The sequence below is a fragment of the Lynx canadensis genome, chromosome A2 (assembly GCF_007474595.2).
Source record: "Lynx canadensis isolate LIC74 chromosome A2, mLynCan4.pri.v2, whole genome shotgun sequence".
Taxonomy (NCBI): Eukaryota; Metazoa; Chordata; class Mammalia; order Carnivora; family Felidae; genus Lynx; species Lynx canadensis.
Window position 1 is genome coordinate 85,394 of NC_044304.2, and position 16,782 is coordinate 102,175.

Below are 16,782 nucleotides of genomic sequence, written 5' to 3' on the forward strand. Positions count from 1 at the left end.
CAGTCAGACACAGACCCAGGGACGGCCTGCAAGACGACCAGTGTGAGCTCTTCAGAAAGCGGGGGCGCCCTGCTCCTAACACGGGAAGTCTCCCCTTGATGCCAACCGCCCTAGGTCCCCAGGGACCTCAGAATGGGCTGCAGGCTCTCGTGTATGTGGGAAACCCTGCGCGACCACCGTGCCTCCAATCTCAACTCGTCTCAATCATAACCCAAGCCATGGGAGGCAACTTCTGTTCACTTCCTGTGGTAGAAAACACATAAGATTTGCCACCTTCACCATTTCTTTTTCTTTAAAGATTTTACTTTTAAGTAATCTCCGCACCCAATGTGGGGCTCGATCTCACAGCCCCAAGGTCAAGAGTCGCATGCTCCACCAAGCCAGCCCGGCGCCCCTCATCGTAACCGTCTCTAAGCGCACAGCTCAACGGCATCCAGCGCACTCACACTGTCGCGCAGCCGCCCCCGCCACCCGTCTCCAGAACTTTCCGTCTCCCCAGACTGAGACCCTGTCCCGTGAAGCACTGACTCCCAGCCCCCTGCCGCACCCCTGGCTCCCAGCGTCGACTCTCGGTCTCTCCTCTAGGGACCCCCTGTGAGTGGGGTCACGCAGGACGTGTCCTTCTGTGTCTGGCTCCTGTCACTGCACACAGTGACCTCCAGGTCCGTCCACGTGGTGGCAGGTGGCAGGACGTCCTCCCTTCCTGGGGCTGGGTCATCCTCCGGGGTGTGGACGGACCACGTCGTGTTCATCCTTCATCCACCGATGGACACTTGGGGTGTGTCCACTTTTTTTTGGTCTTTGGCTGTTGGGGAGTGTGCTGCTGCGAACACGGGGGTGCAAATCCCCGTTTGAGTCCCTGGTTTGAATTGTTTGAGGTGCACTCCCAGAAGCGGGATTGCCGGGTCGCGTGGGGATTCCATGTTTCACTTTTCAGTATGGTTTTAATACCCACGGAATTAACAAAACCATCACACGTATTGACACGTTATTTATGCTGTGTAGCTCAGACTTTACCAAGAGGTGCCCCCTACTTTGGAACGCCGAGTTGCATACAGCACCTCCAACGGTGTCTGTGGCTGCCACGTGCACGGTGGGTCTCAAAAGGCACTGGACCCTGTTGCCATCACGGTGCTCCTCCTACAGGACGAAGCGTACGTGTTTGCATCCTGAAACACCCCCTAGGTTACCATCAAGCGTTGTCCTTGAGCTTCTCTTTTCACTGTTGCTTTATTACATCACGTGAATTTTAAGGGGAAATGAATGTGCGGGTAGGTGTTATATGTATCTCAAGTTCATTTCAGGGTGGAGGGTTTCAAAATACCAGGCATTAGTAAGTCGTGGTTAATCCAACAGGATTGCAAGCAATTGTCTTAAACTGGTTGTTCCCAAACATTAACGGGTGTTGGAATCACCTGGAAACGTCGATTGCTGGGCCCACTCGCAGAGTTTCCAGCTCAGGGTGGAGCCCAAGAAGTTCCCAGATGTCTGGGCACCTCACACTGCTCATAATTGGTTTAAGCCACTTAGGTAATCCCATTTCCCTTACTGTGAATGGATTTTGCCATTTGGGGGAAATGAGGGAGGGGGTGGGGAAGAATGGTGGAGAGTTTCTGAAAAAGAGAACTAGGGAAGAAATGGTCTTTTCTTCCAGTACATGTGACTGCATCCACATGTGATGCCTGGTGCTGTGGCTACCGTTTTGTGACCACGAGGGCGGCTAAGCCAGCATGCTGAAGATGGCAGTGCAAACAGATGGAAAGACCTAGGTCTTTAGGGATGTCGTCGAGCCACTGAGCTAGTCCACCCTGGAGACACTCTGCCCCTTTCCTTCAAGGAATAAGCTACATTTGCGGCTAAAGGACAGCTCTACTCAGTCAGCCTCCCATGGTTCCTTGCGTATTGCCGGGATACGAGAACCACACTTCAGGAAAGACTGGGCGACACGGAGTCCTAGTCGCTTCACTGACATGTGTCCGGGCTCGAGCTCCCTTCCGCTCCCAGAGTCAGTCTGCCTGGGCAGGGTCACTGTCTTTCTGTGCCCCACAGCACCTCGGGCAGAGTTGGGCACACGCTGTAAAAACCTGCATTCAGGAAGAGCTCCTGAAAGGACACGAGCGAGGGCACCTCGAAAAGCAGAAAGGTCTCATCGGGGAAATTCTAGTGAATGGAGAGGTCGGCAGTGTCAAAATTGTAGGAGTGGGAGGAAAACAAGGTTAGCAGTCCCCGCAGCTTGGTGCAAATTCTGGCTTGTCCACATCACAGGTTCACTTCTGCTCAGATACCTACCTCTTCAGACAAGGTCCAAAGACCAAAGGAAACTAGACGAGCCACCCAGCACAGTGAGCACGTGCCTCGTGGGACCAGTTGAATTTAAAGTTAAGTAAAATTAAAATTTAGTTTGTGAGTCACACCGGCCACATTTCAATGGCTCGGGGTCACGTGGAGCTACCATACTGGACAGCACAGATCTAGAACATTCCATCATCTCAGAAAGTTCTTTGGGCAGCGATGACCTCGGTTTAGGGAAAGTCACAGGACACAAGTCTGGCCAAAGAGACATGAGGGGAAGCTGGCTAGGGATTTCTGGGAATGGTCCCCTTATTCAAAAAAGGCCCCGCGGGAAGAGGGTCTTTTCTGCAGGCTGACGGGACAGGTGGAGCCACAGCCACTACTCTGCAGCCAGGAAAGGAACTAATCCGAGAGGGAAGTCACGTCAAGGGTGGTGTATTCGCCTCCTGGGGAGGCCGTATCAGGGCACCACAGACTGGGCGGCCTGAAACAACAGAAGCACGTGCCCTCAGAGTCTGGAGACCAGAGGCCTGACATCCAAGTGGTGCAGAGTGCTTCCCTCCGGGGGCTCCGGGGAGGGTCCTTGCCGCTATCCAGCCCCTGGTGTAGCCAGGTCACCCCAATCTCCGCCTCCCTCGCGTGGCCTCCTCCTCCGGCCCTCACGCGGCTCGCAAGGACACCGGTCACCGATTCAGGGCCCACCCTCCTCCAGCATGGCCTCATCCTCGGGTCATACACCTGCAAAGACCCTACTTCCAAACAAGACCGTGTTCTGAGGTTCCAGGTTGACCTGAACACGGGGACACCATTCACCCCAACGCAAGAGAAGAGCCCGAATCCATGATGAGGTCACCAAGCCGCTGAGGTAAGCGCAGCGCCGTCCACCCGGGGTCTCTTCTCACATACGACAATCGACATCTTTTACCTCCAAGCCCTGAGTCAGGGTGTGGGGACACAGCTGAAGGCATCGCAGCTGCCAGGACCCTCACCAGGACGGCGCTCCTGGCAGGTTCCTGGACGTCGCCGTGCCTCGGCTTCCTGATGCATAAAATGGGTGGGAACCCTCAGAGTTGTGAGGGTAATCCCCCCGATCTACACACGGCACTGAACACGGTGCACCTGGAACTCAGATGCCACGTTCCCATCTCTGCTCTCCGGGGCTGGGCCTTCTCATCTCAAACAGGGATCCTTCTAGGCTTTTGTGACGGTTCTGTGACGTCAGGGAGGTGAGCCGGCTGAAATGCTAGCTTCTTCTTGCCGCTACAATAAAAGACTACAAATTTAACATAAACTTATCCCCTTATAGTTCTGGAGTCAGGAGTCGGACCCGGGCCTCCTGGCTAACACCCGGGCGTGGGCAGGGCCGGTTCCCCCGGGGCCCCAGGGAGCCCCGTGTCCCCCTTCTCCATCTGCCAGAGGCGCCGCATCCTGGGCCCGCGGCCCCTCCTCATCCTCACGGCCAGCAGCGCGGGGTCCGCCCGGCTCTCTGCCTCCCTCTCGTGAGGACGCCGGGCCCCCAGGGCACCCAGGGTCACCCCCGCCTCAGGGGCCCGGACAAGGTCCCCTCTGCTGTGTGAGGGGACACATCTGTAGGTCCCAGGACGGGATGTCTCTGGGGTTGTCAATCTGTCAACTGCCCTAGTATCTGACAGACGGGTGAGTTCAGGCTCTGTGGGAGGGACCTTAGTTCCAGGTCTGGTACTGGATTTTCACTCCGCATCTGTGGACACGCTCTGCCGCGCTGCGCCTCAGTTTCCCAACTTACAAAATGGGAACCATACATCCTCTTCTGCAGTCCCAGGGTCCTAGTGTGAAAGGGTCCTGCTCAGACCAGCCAATCCCGGTGTGACCTGAGGGATGCCTGCCCCCTGCCTTAACCTCGTGCCGCTCTGTAAACCAAAAGGCGCTACTTGGCTCTGTGACGTAGGCGCGCGGAGAGAGGCTCCCAGGCAAACACGGCGGGGGGCCGAGGCTGTTTCGGACCCCACGGGGCCCTCCGACCGGCCGGGGTCAGGGCCCTTCATCTGTCAGTCGGAGACCCCTCTGGGCTGCATCTCCAACACAGACCCTGTCCCCACCTCTCTCCACCTTCACGTTGCCCGGGTCCAGGTCTTCTCCCCTCACCCCCTCCTGGGTCTCTCTGCTGCCCTTCCAGCCCCCACTCCCACCCCGTTTCCATAGCGCCACCAGAAAGACCCTTTCAAACCCCCAACTCCACCCTGCGACCCCTGCTTAAAACCATCTACAGCCAAACTTGCCAGCAAATCTCTTATCTCTCCTTCTCTAAGCTCCATGTAGGTCTCCTGCTGTTACCCAAACACGCCAAACTCATTCCCTGCCACTGGGCCTTTGCACTTGCTTCGCCCCTGCCTGGAACTCTCTTTCCCAAGTCATTTCGTGTCTGGGGCCTCACAGCTTCAGGTCTCAGTTTAAATGTCATCTGCCGAGAGATGCCTTCTCCTTAATGCCCCTGCTGAGGTGACCACCCAGTCTCTCACTCTGGTAGTTTCATTCCTGCATCGTAATTTAGCACCTGCCTGCACCTTCCATTTATGTGTTCTCTTGGTTAGTTACTGTCAGTGTCTCCCTCTAGAATCTAAGCCTTGTAAGGGCAGGCACCAGATCTTCCCCATTTCCGACCAGATTGTCAGTGCCTGGCAGGGTGGGCATGCATTAAATACCTGCTGCATTGACAAAAATGTCATGATCATTGGAAGAACCCAACACCCCGCACCCCACAACGCAAGCATCTGAACTCTGAACATCCTACACGCCTGCCCTCACAGCCAGTGGGCAGACACAGCTCCCCTGTCAAGTCCGCAGCACTACCCACGAGACACTCTTGCTAACAAAGCCACTTCTGAATCCAGTCAAGCCTGTGGACCCACTGCCAGGACTCAGGAAGGGAAAGGGCAAAGAACCCAGTTAAAAGACGCCGTGAGAAAAGAGACAGATCCAGAATGTGGGGCGGTCCACAGTCTCAACAACTCCACGTTGGGCCCGAGGCTCTACACATCTAACAGGCCCCCCTGGGATGTGATGTCGCACACCTGGACCCCACGTGGAGGGAGTGTCTGGGACATCCAGAAAGTCCACCCTATCAGGGGCACAGTCCTCTGCTGGGGCCGGCCCTATCAAAGTACCACAAACCGGGCCGCTTACAACAACAGAAACATACATGCTCCCAGTTCTGGAGGCCCAGAAGTCTGAAAACAAGGTGGAGGCAGGGCCGCACTCCGTCTGCAGGCTCCAGGGGAGGGTCCTTCCTGCCTCCTCCAGCTCCCGGCGGTGGCGAGCCGCAACCCTTGGTGCCCCCAGGACTGTGGCTGCGTCACCCCAGCCTCTGCCTCCGTCCTCCGTGGCTTCTCCCTGTGCGTCTGTGTCCTTATGCCCTCTTCTCATAAACACACCAACCGTTACATTAGGGCCACCCTCCAGGATGACCTCATCTTAACGTGATTGCTTCTACAAAGACCCTATTCCTAAACAAGGCTGCATTCGCGGGTCCCCACGGACATGAATTTAGCGGGAGACACTACTCAGCCCGGTCCTGGGAGAGGTGCTGGACACGGTTGTAAAGGGAATGGACAGACAAAGGCCAACTGACGGGGTGTGAATGACTACCAGTTTGATGGCACTTCGGGATCTCTGGTAATTTCCCAGACGTAACAATGAGCTGTGCGTGTGCAGGAGGACGGCTATCTAGGGAGACGCGTGCGGGACATCTCACAGCAAGCGTCACACTCGGCCGCTTCCTTTCTTCTGCTTCGTGGAAAACTACACGCCAGGATAGGTATTTTGAGTGGAGAGGCGAAAATGTTGACCGTCGTAGGTGCAGGTACACAGGGGCTGTTCCGTGCGTTTGCAAGGTTCCCAGTAAAGCACCGGGATAAAAGAGGGCCCCTCTCTTTACACCGCAGCGCGAGTCCCCTAGTCCCACTGCGGTCTGGCTGGGCGCGGCCGGGTCCGGATACCCCTTCCCCGGGCCCCCCACCCGGGCCAAGGTCTCTGCAGGTTCCGATTCCGCCGTCCGAGAAAGAGCTTTGAACGGGCTCCGGCGGTAGGACGCGACCACCCGCGACCGCGCTCCGCAGACCCCCCCCCCCCCTCCCGGCGCCAAAGGGAGCGCGTTCACCCTACGCAAGCGGGCGCCAACGGAGCGGGAGCGCGTTCACCCTGCGCATGCGTGTCCCCCACCCACCTGCCTCCCTCGCCCCGCCCCTCCCCACGTGACGCCGTGGGAACACCGAGCCCGGAGCCTCCCGGTTGGGGGCGGCCGGCGCAGAGCCGGCTGGAGGTGGGGGTCCGGGGTGGCAGGGAGAGGAGGGACGAGGGGGCAGAGGGGTCCGAGGGTCCAAGAGTGGGAAGTGGGGGAGGGGCGCCCCCAGCTGGGGTCCGGGGGAGGTGTGGTCCGCGGGATCCCGGCCGGCGCACTCACCCGCACGATGTAGGAGACCCCGGGCCCCAGGACCCTGGCGTCTGGGTGCAGCCAGCCGTGCGCCGGCTTGTGGATGAAGCTCCCTTTGCGGATCCACTCGTCGGCGCTGGCGTCCGCGAGCCCGGCCGCCCCCCGCGCGCCCCGCGGGCCCCTGCCCCCGGCGGCCCGGCAGCGGCTGAGCGCCGGCAGCGGACAGGGCGCGGCGCAGCGCGGCTCGCAGGCGCCCAGGACCGCGGCCGCCAGCGCAGGGACGCTGGCCGGGCCGGCCGCCTCGGGCTGGGAGTCGGCGGCCCCCGCGCCCCCGGCCGCCCGAGCTGCCGCGGGGCCCCGGCCCAGGAAGCCCGCGGGGGCAGCGAACTTCCACTGCGGCATGCGCGGCAGCAGCGCGCAGAAGGTGGTGGGCGCCTCGGGCTCCGGGGGCGCGGGGGGCGCGGGGGGCGTGCGCCCGCCCGGACCCTGCGTCATGGCCGCGGTCGCCCGACCGAGCCCGACCGGGCGCTGCGCCTGGCGCGGAGGAGGCCCTCCCCTCCGTCCCGCTCCCTCCCGCTCCCTCCCGCTCCCTCCCCGCCCCCGGCCCGGTGATGTCATCCGCCCGGCCCAGCGCGCAGCCGCGGGGGGCTGCGCCCCTGGGACCCGGGCCCTGGGCGTCCCGGCGCCTGCGGGGAGGCTGGGGAAACTGAGGCCCACAGAGGGCACGGACCCTGCCTGGGATCCGCCAGCCAGCGAGGGAGCGATGTTTCCAACCCAAGACCCGGACAGCGACCCCAGCGTGGTTGTCCAAATTCCTAGAAGGACCGAGGTGGGAGAGACTTGGAAATCACCTGTCTTCTCCCGGTTTTGGCCGATGGGGAAACTGAGGCCTGCGGAGGGGTGGGGACGCGGTCAGAGGAGAAAGCCCCAAACCCTGACCCCAACCTCTGTTCCAGCTGCAAAGTACTTGAAAATCACGCCCTGCCCTGTGTCCTGATGGGGAAGCTGAGACCCAGAGAGGGGCACGCAGCGGCCGCTCGTACTCGGAAGTGTGAATTGGGCCGGCTGGGTCTGGGAGGGGGGACTCGGGACGAAGCCGAGGCCCCCCCTTCTGCCGCTTCCCCGTGGGCTTCACTTTCCAAGGCTGTAAGCCGGGGACGCGGGGCTGGAGGGTCACGGGCTCCTCCTCCATTTCTGGGGAGCTCTGTCCCGCAGCGACCCAGCTGAACTCGTGGGCCTCAGCCTCGCAGGCGGGCCCGCCCTTCGGTCCCCAACCTCTCTGTCCCCACCCAGGCCTGAAAGGGTGATTCTTTCTGTACTGGGGATCAGGGATGCCACGGTCACCCCAGGCCTCCTGGCCTCTCTTGACAGACCTTCCTTCCCCTCCCCCGGCTGGGGTGGGGCTGACTGCCGGGAAACAATGGGAGGGGGCCGGGGCGCGCGCGCAGGTGGAGGAGGGGTGAGGCTGTCTGGAGCCCGATCGATAAATCAGAGAAATGAGATCACAGACTGGCGGTCGCCGCGGAGCTCGTGGAGGAGGAGGCGAAGCGGAGGAGGGACGCGCAGCCGATTGGCCGGCGTTGGGGTGGGGGTCGGGGATGCTGCCCCAAGCCTGTGTGTCTCACACGGGGACGCTCTTGTGCAGGGTCGGGATGAGCCCCGATAGAGCGGGCGTGGCCTCTGGGTCTGCTGGTGGACCCGGGGGGGGGGGGGGGGGGGGGGGGGACGTTTGTCTGGGTCTGGAGCCCCCGTCTGGACGTGTTTGTGTCTATTGTCTGCATACATGTGGGACTGTGTGGGAGTGTATATTGAGTGCAAGTTTGAACATGCGTGTGAGGAAGGCACCTGGGTTCCCCTGAGGGGTGTGTGTGTGTGTGTGTGTTAGGGGTCCTGGTGTGTGTCCACCTAGTCAGTTAAAGGGGTGTGTGTTCAAGATTGGCATCCCTGGACTGGGAGAAAGGGACAGAGCAGAGGTCACGCATGTCAGGACCCTCTGTGTCAAGCCTGAGGTGCAGCCCCGGGGCCCCCTCCTTGGGGAGACATGGTGGCAGTCTGTCCCTCCCAGCCTCCTGGGTTAGGGTCTTTCTGGGTCAAGGATTTATAAGGCCTGGGCTTTCACACAGGAGGCTCAGTCACATGACACCACCCCTGTGTGTCCTTCCTGTCACTAGCAAAGAATGGCAGGAACAGAGCCCAATGGCCAGGATTCGGATCCTGGCATTAGGGGGACACGAGGGCTCATAGTGTGTCCTCAGGCAAGTGTCCAATCTCTCCAAAGCCCCATTTTCTCTCAGTGAACATCAACTGCCGCCCGATTGCTGTGAAGCTTAGATGATCTTCATCAGTATCTGAAACACGGTAGGCACCTACTGATGATGGATATTAGAATATATTAAACTCCTATACATCTTTCAAAACCCAGCTTCAATGTCCTCTTTTCCAAGAAGCCTCCCTAACTTCCCCCATTCAAAGCCCGGGTCTGCCTCTGGCCTTACCCAGCCCTGGGTCCCTCCTGTGGTTCCATCCAGGCCCCGGGGGCTTTAGAATTGGGGGTCTGGATCTCAAGGGCACAGTTAAGTCTCTTTGCTTTGACATGGACAGTGGGTTAAATGAGCTCACATGTGTGATTCTGACAGCTCTGGTGCCACAGAGATTTATTGGCAAGCAGCTAGAGAGAGGGATCAGGCTGCTTCCGGCCTGATTTGGGGGCTGGGACCAGGGGCAGGCAGCTGGCTGTGCATCCACGAGAAGCAGAGAAGAGCCCAAGTTTAGCAGAAACGTGAACTGTGCCAGGGACCCAGGCCCTAGCAGGGTGGACACTGAGCTCCAGGACACAGAAAGCTCCGCCGGCCGCTGGGCAGGGCTGCAGTTGTCCCTTTCTCTGCGTGGCCTGACTTAACCTGCTGTGACCGGGAGGAAGAAACTGGGGCACTGGAAGGAAGCTCGCCCTGCACGGAGCCACGGGGTCATAGCCCCCAGGGACCAAAGAAAGCAGGGGACCTAGAAGGACCTCAGAGTTCAAAAAAAGGAAGGCAAGTTGTGTCTTCTCCACAGCCAGGCCCAGGAGGGGCCTGCCCACACCCCGTGTGACAACACAGGTAAACTGGGTTGGTCCCGGGGCAGCTGGGAATCCTAATCCCAAAGGTGTCAGGGCATGGTGTCCACAACCATGGTGGGAGTGCGTTTGGAGTGGCGGATGCCCATGGTGAACGCTGGCGCCCGGGCTTTGGTCATGGTGACCTGCTCAGGGCTGTGGGTGCCAGGGCCAGGAGTCTCCTCTGGGGGCCGGGGGGCACGGGGCCGGCCCAGCATGGTGAAGGCGGGCTGGCGCTGACGGTAGGTGTTGGGGTCGGGGCTCTCGTACTGGCCCGGGCCTGGGATCTCAGCAGGGTCCTGAGGGGGACGGGCGGGGGGCGTGCGGCCCACCACTGTGTAGCTGGGGCTGCTGGGCTTAATGAATATCTGGGAACCCCAGAGGGAGGGCAGGGTATAGGTGTTAGGAGCAGGGGTGGAGGTGTCCTGGAGCTGTGGGCGCAGGCGGGAGCCCAGGGTGAAAGCTGGGGGTGTCCGCTGGTGCACAGGGGCCACCTTCTCTGGGCTGTAGGCCCCTGGGCCTGGTGTCACCTCCAGACCTGTGAGAATGGGGCAGGAGGGTTGATAGGAGTCCTCACCTGCTCAAAGACCTTGCATGGCCTCCCACTGCCCCTACGCATCCTGGAGCTCACAGCACTTGTCAGGCAGCCCCAAGGTGTCTCTGCTGCTTCCCAGACCTCCCCCCCCCACACACACACACACTACCTGTTGTCTTTCAAGCCTCCAGGCCTTTGCCCATGCTCAACCCTCTGCCCCGCATACCTTCCGTTTTCCCATTCCCACCCCCCAGGGGCTGCTCCTCACCCTTCCAGACAGCCCCACAGTCCCCTCCTTCCTGCAGCCTTCCCCACTCCCTCCTCCTAGGCAGGCCCTCACAGCCCTTCCAAGGGCCCTCCAGGGTCTTCCCCTCCAGACATGGGCACAGTGAGGTGGGATGGTCTCCATGTAGGCCTAACTCCATCACCAGACTGGGGTCTCATAAAAAGCAAGGGCATGTCAAATCTACTTCAACTCCTCAGCTTAATACATGTTTGGATGAGTGAGTAGAAGGATGGGAGGTGAGTGATTGAATGGGGAGTGAATGAGTAGATGATTGGATCCATGGATATATAGATAAAGGGATTAAGAGCTGACTTGTGGGTGGGTAGATGGATGGATGATTGGGTGGATGATAAATGGGTTGATGGATTGTGAATGGAAAGATCATGGTGGATGGATCAGTAGATGGGTGGATGGAAGGATGGACAGATGGGTGGATGGATGGTTGGATGGAAGGAAGGGTGAGTGGCTGGTGGGTGAATGGATGGATGGATGGATGGATGGATGGATGGACGGACTCATGGTTGGATGGATGGATGGACAGACGGACAGAAGGATGGATGGATGGATGAATGGATGGAAGGAAAGGTGGCTGTCTGGTGGGTGGGTGGATGGATGGATGGAAGGATGGTTGGATGGATGGGTGGATGGACGGATGGAAGGAAGGGTGGGTGGATGGATGGAAGGATGGAAGGAAGGGTGGGTGGATGGATGGACAGATGGAAGGATGGTTGGATGGATGGATGGACAGACGGGCAGATGGACAGATGGATGGAAGGAAGGGTGGCTGTCTGGTGGGTGAATGGATGGATGGAAGGATGGTTGGATGGATGGAAGGAAGGGTGGGTGGATGGATGTATGGAAGGAAGGGTAGGTGGGTGGGTGGATGGATGGATGGATGGTTGGATGAATGGATGGGTGGATGGATGGATGGATGGATGGATGGATGGATGGAAGGATGGTTGGACGGATGGATGGAAGGAAGGGTGGGTGGATGGATGTATGGAAGGAAGGGTAGGTGGGTGGGTGGATGGATGGATGGATGGTTGGATGAATGGATGGGTGGATGGATGGATGGATGGATGGAAGGATGGTTGGACGGATGGATGGAAGGAAGGGTGGGTGGCTGGTGGGTGAATGGATGGATGGACAGACGGAAGGATAATTGGATGGATGGATGGATGGATGGATGGATGGATGGATGGATGGACAGGTGGCTGGGTGGGTGGATGGATGGATGGATGGGTGGGTGGGTGGGTCGGTGGGAGGATGGACGGACAGTTGGATGGATGGATGGATCAGTGGATCAACAGATGGACTGGATGATGAGCAGTGGGTTCATGGATAGGTTGGTGAGTAGATAGATGAGTGAATGGATGGATAGATGAACTGATTGATCAGTGAGTAGATGAGCAAATGGGTGGTAGGTCAAAAGAGGAAAGGGTGGATGGGAGACTGGAATCAGGTTATTAAATTCGGCACTTAAGGTGGAAGTGAGTTTTTTGGAGTCTGTGGAGGGAATTGCCACATTTGCCACAGTCCCCACTGTGCCCTGTCATCCCCTGATGTCACGGATGAGCCCCAGATGCCCTCTTGGCACCATATGTACACAGGGTCACTGTCACCCTGGCCCACTTCCTCATTCAGGTTCTCTCAGGGCCCCCAGCCCCTCCTCGGAGTCCCTTGATTTGTCATTCCAAAGACACTGAAGTTCTAAGAACCTGATGATGGGAGGAGAAGGAGAGGACAGAGGTGGGAGCCTGAACGGGTGGGGTCCTTGTGGGGAAGCATTGATCAGATACTCACCCCGAGACTTGCCCCGGCCCTGCATGGAGTAAGCAGGGGTGCAGCTTCGGCCAAACCGGGTGACTTTTGGGTCCAAGAAGTAGACTGGCCCAGGGCTGACGTCCTGTGGAGACGCTGGGGAGAGGAGCCCCCGGTCCTAATGGCACCTCTGATGGCCCCACCGACCCCGCTCAGTGCCCCTGGTCGGCCCCACCCCCAGCCCCATCTTGGAGAGCAGGGACCTTAGACCACTGACCTGGGGGCCCCGGGTACCTGCTTTGACTTTGTCTGACGAGCACATCAGTGCCCTTGTGATCACAGCTGTGCCCCCCTCGACCTCTCTTCTGCCGCAGACTAGGAAACCAGCTGGTGGGTGGGTCAGGACTGTGCCACAGTAGGAGTAACTAGGCTCTGAGGAGGGCCCTTTGCATGCTTGGGCTTGTCATGCGGCATGCCTAAGGGGGCCTTGAGTCGGACCTCGGGGGTCTCAGCAGGGCCTCCGTGAGCTTTGTCTGTGGGCAGGCCATCTCCCTGTCTCTGCCTCTGTTTCCCCACTGGCGGGGTGAGTGAGGAGATTGAAAGCTGAGAGGGTCCATGGAGGGCAGCCTGGCACAGGGCACTTCCCTGCTGGGGCCAGTCACTGGGGCCAGTGCTGTCACTGCCGCTTCCAAGCCATTCGGGCATAAATGCACGCGCATCGGTGTGTGGCGTGTGGGACACACACTCACTGGCTAGCGGCTCTGTGTGCATGGGGCACACACACGCAGGGAGCACCTTTGCTGACAAAGGAAGGGCGTCCCTCCCCTCATCAAGGCCTCTGCCTGGGCTGTCCTTCCTGGGCCTCTTGTCTCCTGGGGCTCCATGGAACTCCTCCTCCTGCAAGCCCAGACCATAGGCCTCCTCCTCCAAGAAGTCTTCCCTGGGCATTAGCAAAGTCTACACTGGCCACCGCTCACCCTCAACTCCCCACTCTGTCCCTCTGCCCCAGAGTGTGTCCTGTGACAAGGACAGAACCTGGGAACCCAGGTCGCCCTGGGCCACAGGCGAAGTTCTTAACCCCTCCTGGTGATAGATGTGATGCTCATTCCCTCCTTTGCCTTCCTGGGGACCCCCTGGAGTTGCCTGAGTTGGGTTTCAGTTTGGTTTGGGGTTTTTGCTGATTCTGAAGATGTCAGCCGCCCCCTCCCCACGTGCCTTCGTCCAGGTGAATCAAAGTCCTCATTCAGGGCCCTCCCCACCCAGGTGCACTTGGGACCTCGGAGCAGCTCTAGAAAACGGGGTGATGGAATTTGTGGGCATTCATATGAAGGGCACAGTCTTGCTAGAACGTGACGGTGACACTGCTAATAGGCGTGGACGGCGTGCTGGGGCCAGGGCCACCCACATTAACAGCACCGATGCCCGTGACGTTCACTCACATCCTGACGCCGTCAGTCCAGCCGGGAGAAGGGTGCACCACGTGGAGGCGAGGACCCCGCTGACGGGGCCAGCCCCGCGGCCCGCTGCCTGCCCAACAGCAGGAATTGTCACCCTGTCCTCTCCCCAGCTGCCTGTGAGGGGCCTCGTCTTGCCGACAGAGAAACCCCTCCGCACCCACTTCTGAGCACTGTCCAGATCCGCAGACTGTGGGAGCTACTCGTAACGGATGTTTAACCCCGAGGACAGCTCTGTGAGGAGCGTGGCACCACTCCTCACAGAGAAGGAGACGAGGGCACAGAGCGGTTAGGACGCCGGTCCAAAGTCCAGGGGTCTGCCGCGGCCCAAAGACACACTCGGGCCCTAAGCACCACGCCCTGCCGTCTTCTGCCTACGAGGACGCAGCTTCTCCAGGCTCCCCCAGCAAGCTGCCTGCCTCCCTCGGGGGGCCTGAGGGGACACAGGGGGCTTGGGAGGCCCCCCCCCGCACCCCCTGCTGGCCTTACCTGGGCGGGGCCTCCGGAAGAGTGAGTAGGCGGGGCTGACCACCCTGGTGCAGTCGTGGTTGACGTAGCCCACGGTGGACGGCAGGACGTACAGGCCCGGTCCGGAGCCTGCGACCGAAGCCCTCGGGTGAGGGCCTGGGGCCGGACACCCTGAGACTTGGGGGAGAACCCGGGGCCCAGCCCCTGAGCCCCCGCCTGGGCTCCCAACCACCCTCCGTGGCACGTGGAGGTGGGGGGGCTGCCCCCACTGGAGGGGGAAAAGTGAGGGAGGGGCATTGTGAGTCACATCTGAGTCAAAGGTAGGAGGGGCTGCAGGCCCAGACAGAGATACGCTGTCACGTGGGGAAACTGAGGCCCAGACACGGGGATACACTGTCACGTGCGGAAACTGAGGCCCAGAATCAGAGATACACTGTCATCTTGGGGAAACTGAGGCCCAGACAGAGATACACTGTCACGTGGGGAAACTGAGGCCCAGACACGGAGATACACTCTCACATCGGGGAAACTGAGGCCCAGACATGGAGATACACTGTCACGTGGGGAAACTGAGGCCCAGACACGGAGATACACTGTCACGTGGGGAAACTGAGGCCCAGACACGGGGATACACTCTCACATCGGGGAAACTGAGGCCCAGACACGGAGATACACTGTCACGTGGGGAAACTGAGGCCCAGACAGAGATACACTGTCACGTGGGGAAACTGAGGCCCAGACACGGAGATACACTCTCACATCGGGGAAACTGAGGCCCAGACATGGAGATACACTGTCACGTGGGGAAACTGAGGCCCAGACACGGGGATACACTGTCACGTGGGGAAACTGAGGCCCAGACACGGGGATACACTCTCACGTAGGGGAAACTGAGGCCCAGACACGGAGATACACTCTCACGTAGGGGAAACTGAGGCCCAGACACGAGGATACACTCTCACGTTGGGGAAACTGAGGCCCAGACACAGGGATACACTGTCATGTTGGGGAAACTGAGGCCCAGACACGGGGATACACTGTCACGTGGGGAAACTGAGGCCCAGACACGGGGATACACTCTCACGTAGGGGAAACTGAGGCCCAGACAGAGATACACTGTCACGTTGGGGAAACTGAGGCCCAGACACGGAGATACACTGTCACGTTGGGGAAACTGAGGTCCAGACACAGGGATACGCTCTCACGTTGGGGAACTGAGGCCCAGACACGGAGATACACTCTCACGTTGGGGAAACTGAGGCCCAGACATGGAGATACACTGTCACGTTGGGGAAACTGAGGCCCAGACACAGAGATACACTGTCATGTTGGGGAAACTGAGGCCCAGACACGGAGATACACTGTCACATTGGGGAAACTGAGGCCCAGACACGGAGATACACTGTCACGTTGGGGAAACTGAGGCCCCGACAGAGACACCCCACCACAACTGCAGTGCTTGGTGTCCTCAGCAAGAATGTCAGGGCCACGGAGCTTAACTCCTGCTGTCTTGCTACACACAGATAAATGAGGCAGGGGCCTCGACCCTCACTGAGAATGCACAGCGTCAGAACCAGGATGCCCGTGGCCCGGGCAGAGTGTCCAGGTCTCAAGCCTCCACACCCGCCCGTTCTCTCCTTGCCGCTCTACGTTGTCGAAGGCACTTATCACTAATATGCTATAAATTCTGCTTATTGGTTTTGCCTTGTGTGTGTCTCCCCCACAGACCTTTGCTGCTCTGTCACTGCTGTAGCATCAGCACCTGCAAGGATGCCTGGCCCATAAAATGCTCAGTCCTTGCTGGGTGGAGGACTGCACAAGAGCCAACAGAAATGCTATGTTCACACCCATTCCGCTGGGAGGAAAACTGAGGTTTGGGGAGGAGCAGGGAGTCATCAGAGCCTCCCCCCTCCAGGTGGCTCCCAGAATATTCTAGAAGCCCCAGCACAGCTGGGGAGAATAGAGGACGAGATCCCACCACCATGGCCTCCCTCCCCCACGGTTGGTGCGTACCGTTCTCCGAGGCGGCCGTCCCACAGGACTTCCTCGAGCCGGTCTGAACACTCTGGCACTCAGTGGTCAGCCGTGGAGCAGGGTTGCAGCCAAGGGTCCCCATGGTGAGCAGGGGAGGTGGCTGCACGAGGCACAGGGGCCGGGCAGGTCCCGCGCCTGCTGTTTTCTCCTCAGCTGCAGCGGCTCCGGGCCGCAGGTCAGGTGCCGTCCTCAGTCCTTGCAGCCTGTGCTGGTGTCGGCAGAGCCCCAGCCTCACCACACCCCCCTGGGGACGGCACAGGCAGTCCCTTGTCCCGCAGCACAGAGTCTTGGGGCCCCGGCCCTAGCAGGCTGGTCGGCGGACGTTGGCCTGGAAGTGAGGCCAGAGGATCAAGTGTCGGCCCGGTGGCTGGATGGTCCAGGGAAGAATCCGGCGTCAGCAGAGCATGTCCCCGGGGAGCCGCCAAGCTGGGCAGCCGGGGCCAGAGAAGG

General features: G+C 59.7%; 2 protein-coding genes across 3 annotated transcripts in view; both read right to left on the bottom strand.

Annotated features, from left to right (window-relative positions):
• The window catches only part of SHC2 (SHC adaptor protein 2), a 29,298-nt gene extending 22,103 nt beyond the window's left edge, over window positions 1-7,195 (bottom strand). For both annotated transcript variants that reach the window (XR_003965030.1, XM_030297455.1), the window contains exon 1: window positions 6,731-7,195. Coding sequence is in view for 1 of the 2 variants with exons in the window: in XM_030297455.1 (XP_030153315.1) it covers window positions 6,731-7,195 (465 nt within the window). In the remaining variant the exon portion in view is untranslated. The remainder of the gene's footprint in view (window positions 1-6,730) is intronic.
• Window positions 7,196-9,719: 2,524 nt separating this feature from the next.
• Window positions 9,720-16,414, bottom strand: ODF3L2 (outer dense fiber of sperm tails 3 like 2). Its single transcript, XM_030293932.1, has 4 exons — window positions 16,312-16,414; window positions 14,320-14,427; window positions 12,419-12,532; window positions 9,720-10,332 (listed from the first exon to the last, which is right to left on the bottom strand). The coding sequence occupies exons 1-4, from the start codon at window positions 16,412-16,414 to the stop codon at window positions 9,848-9,850; spliced, it is 810 nt and encodes a 269-aa protein (XP_030149792.1). The 3' UTR covers window positions 9,720-9,847.
• Window positions 16,415-16,782: the final 368 nt, after the last annotated feature.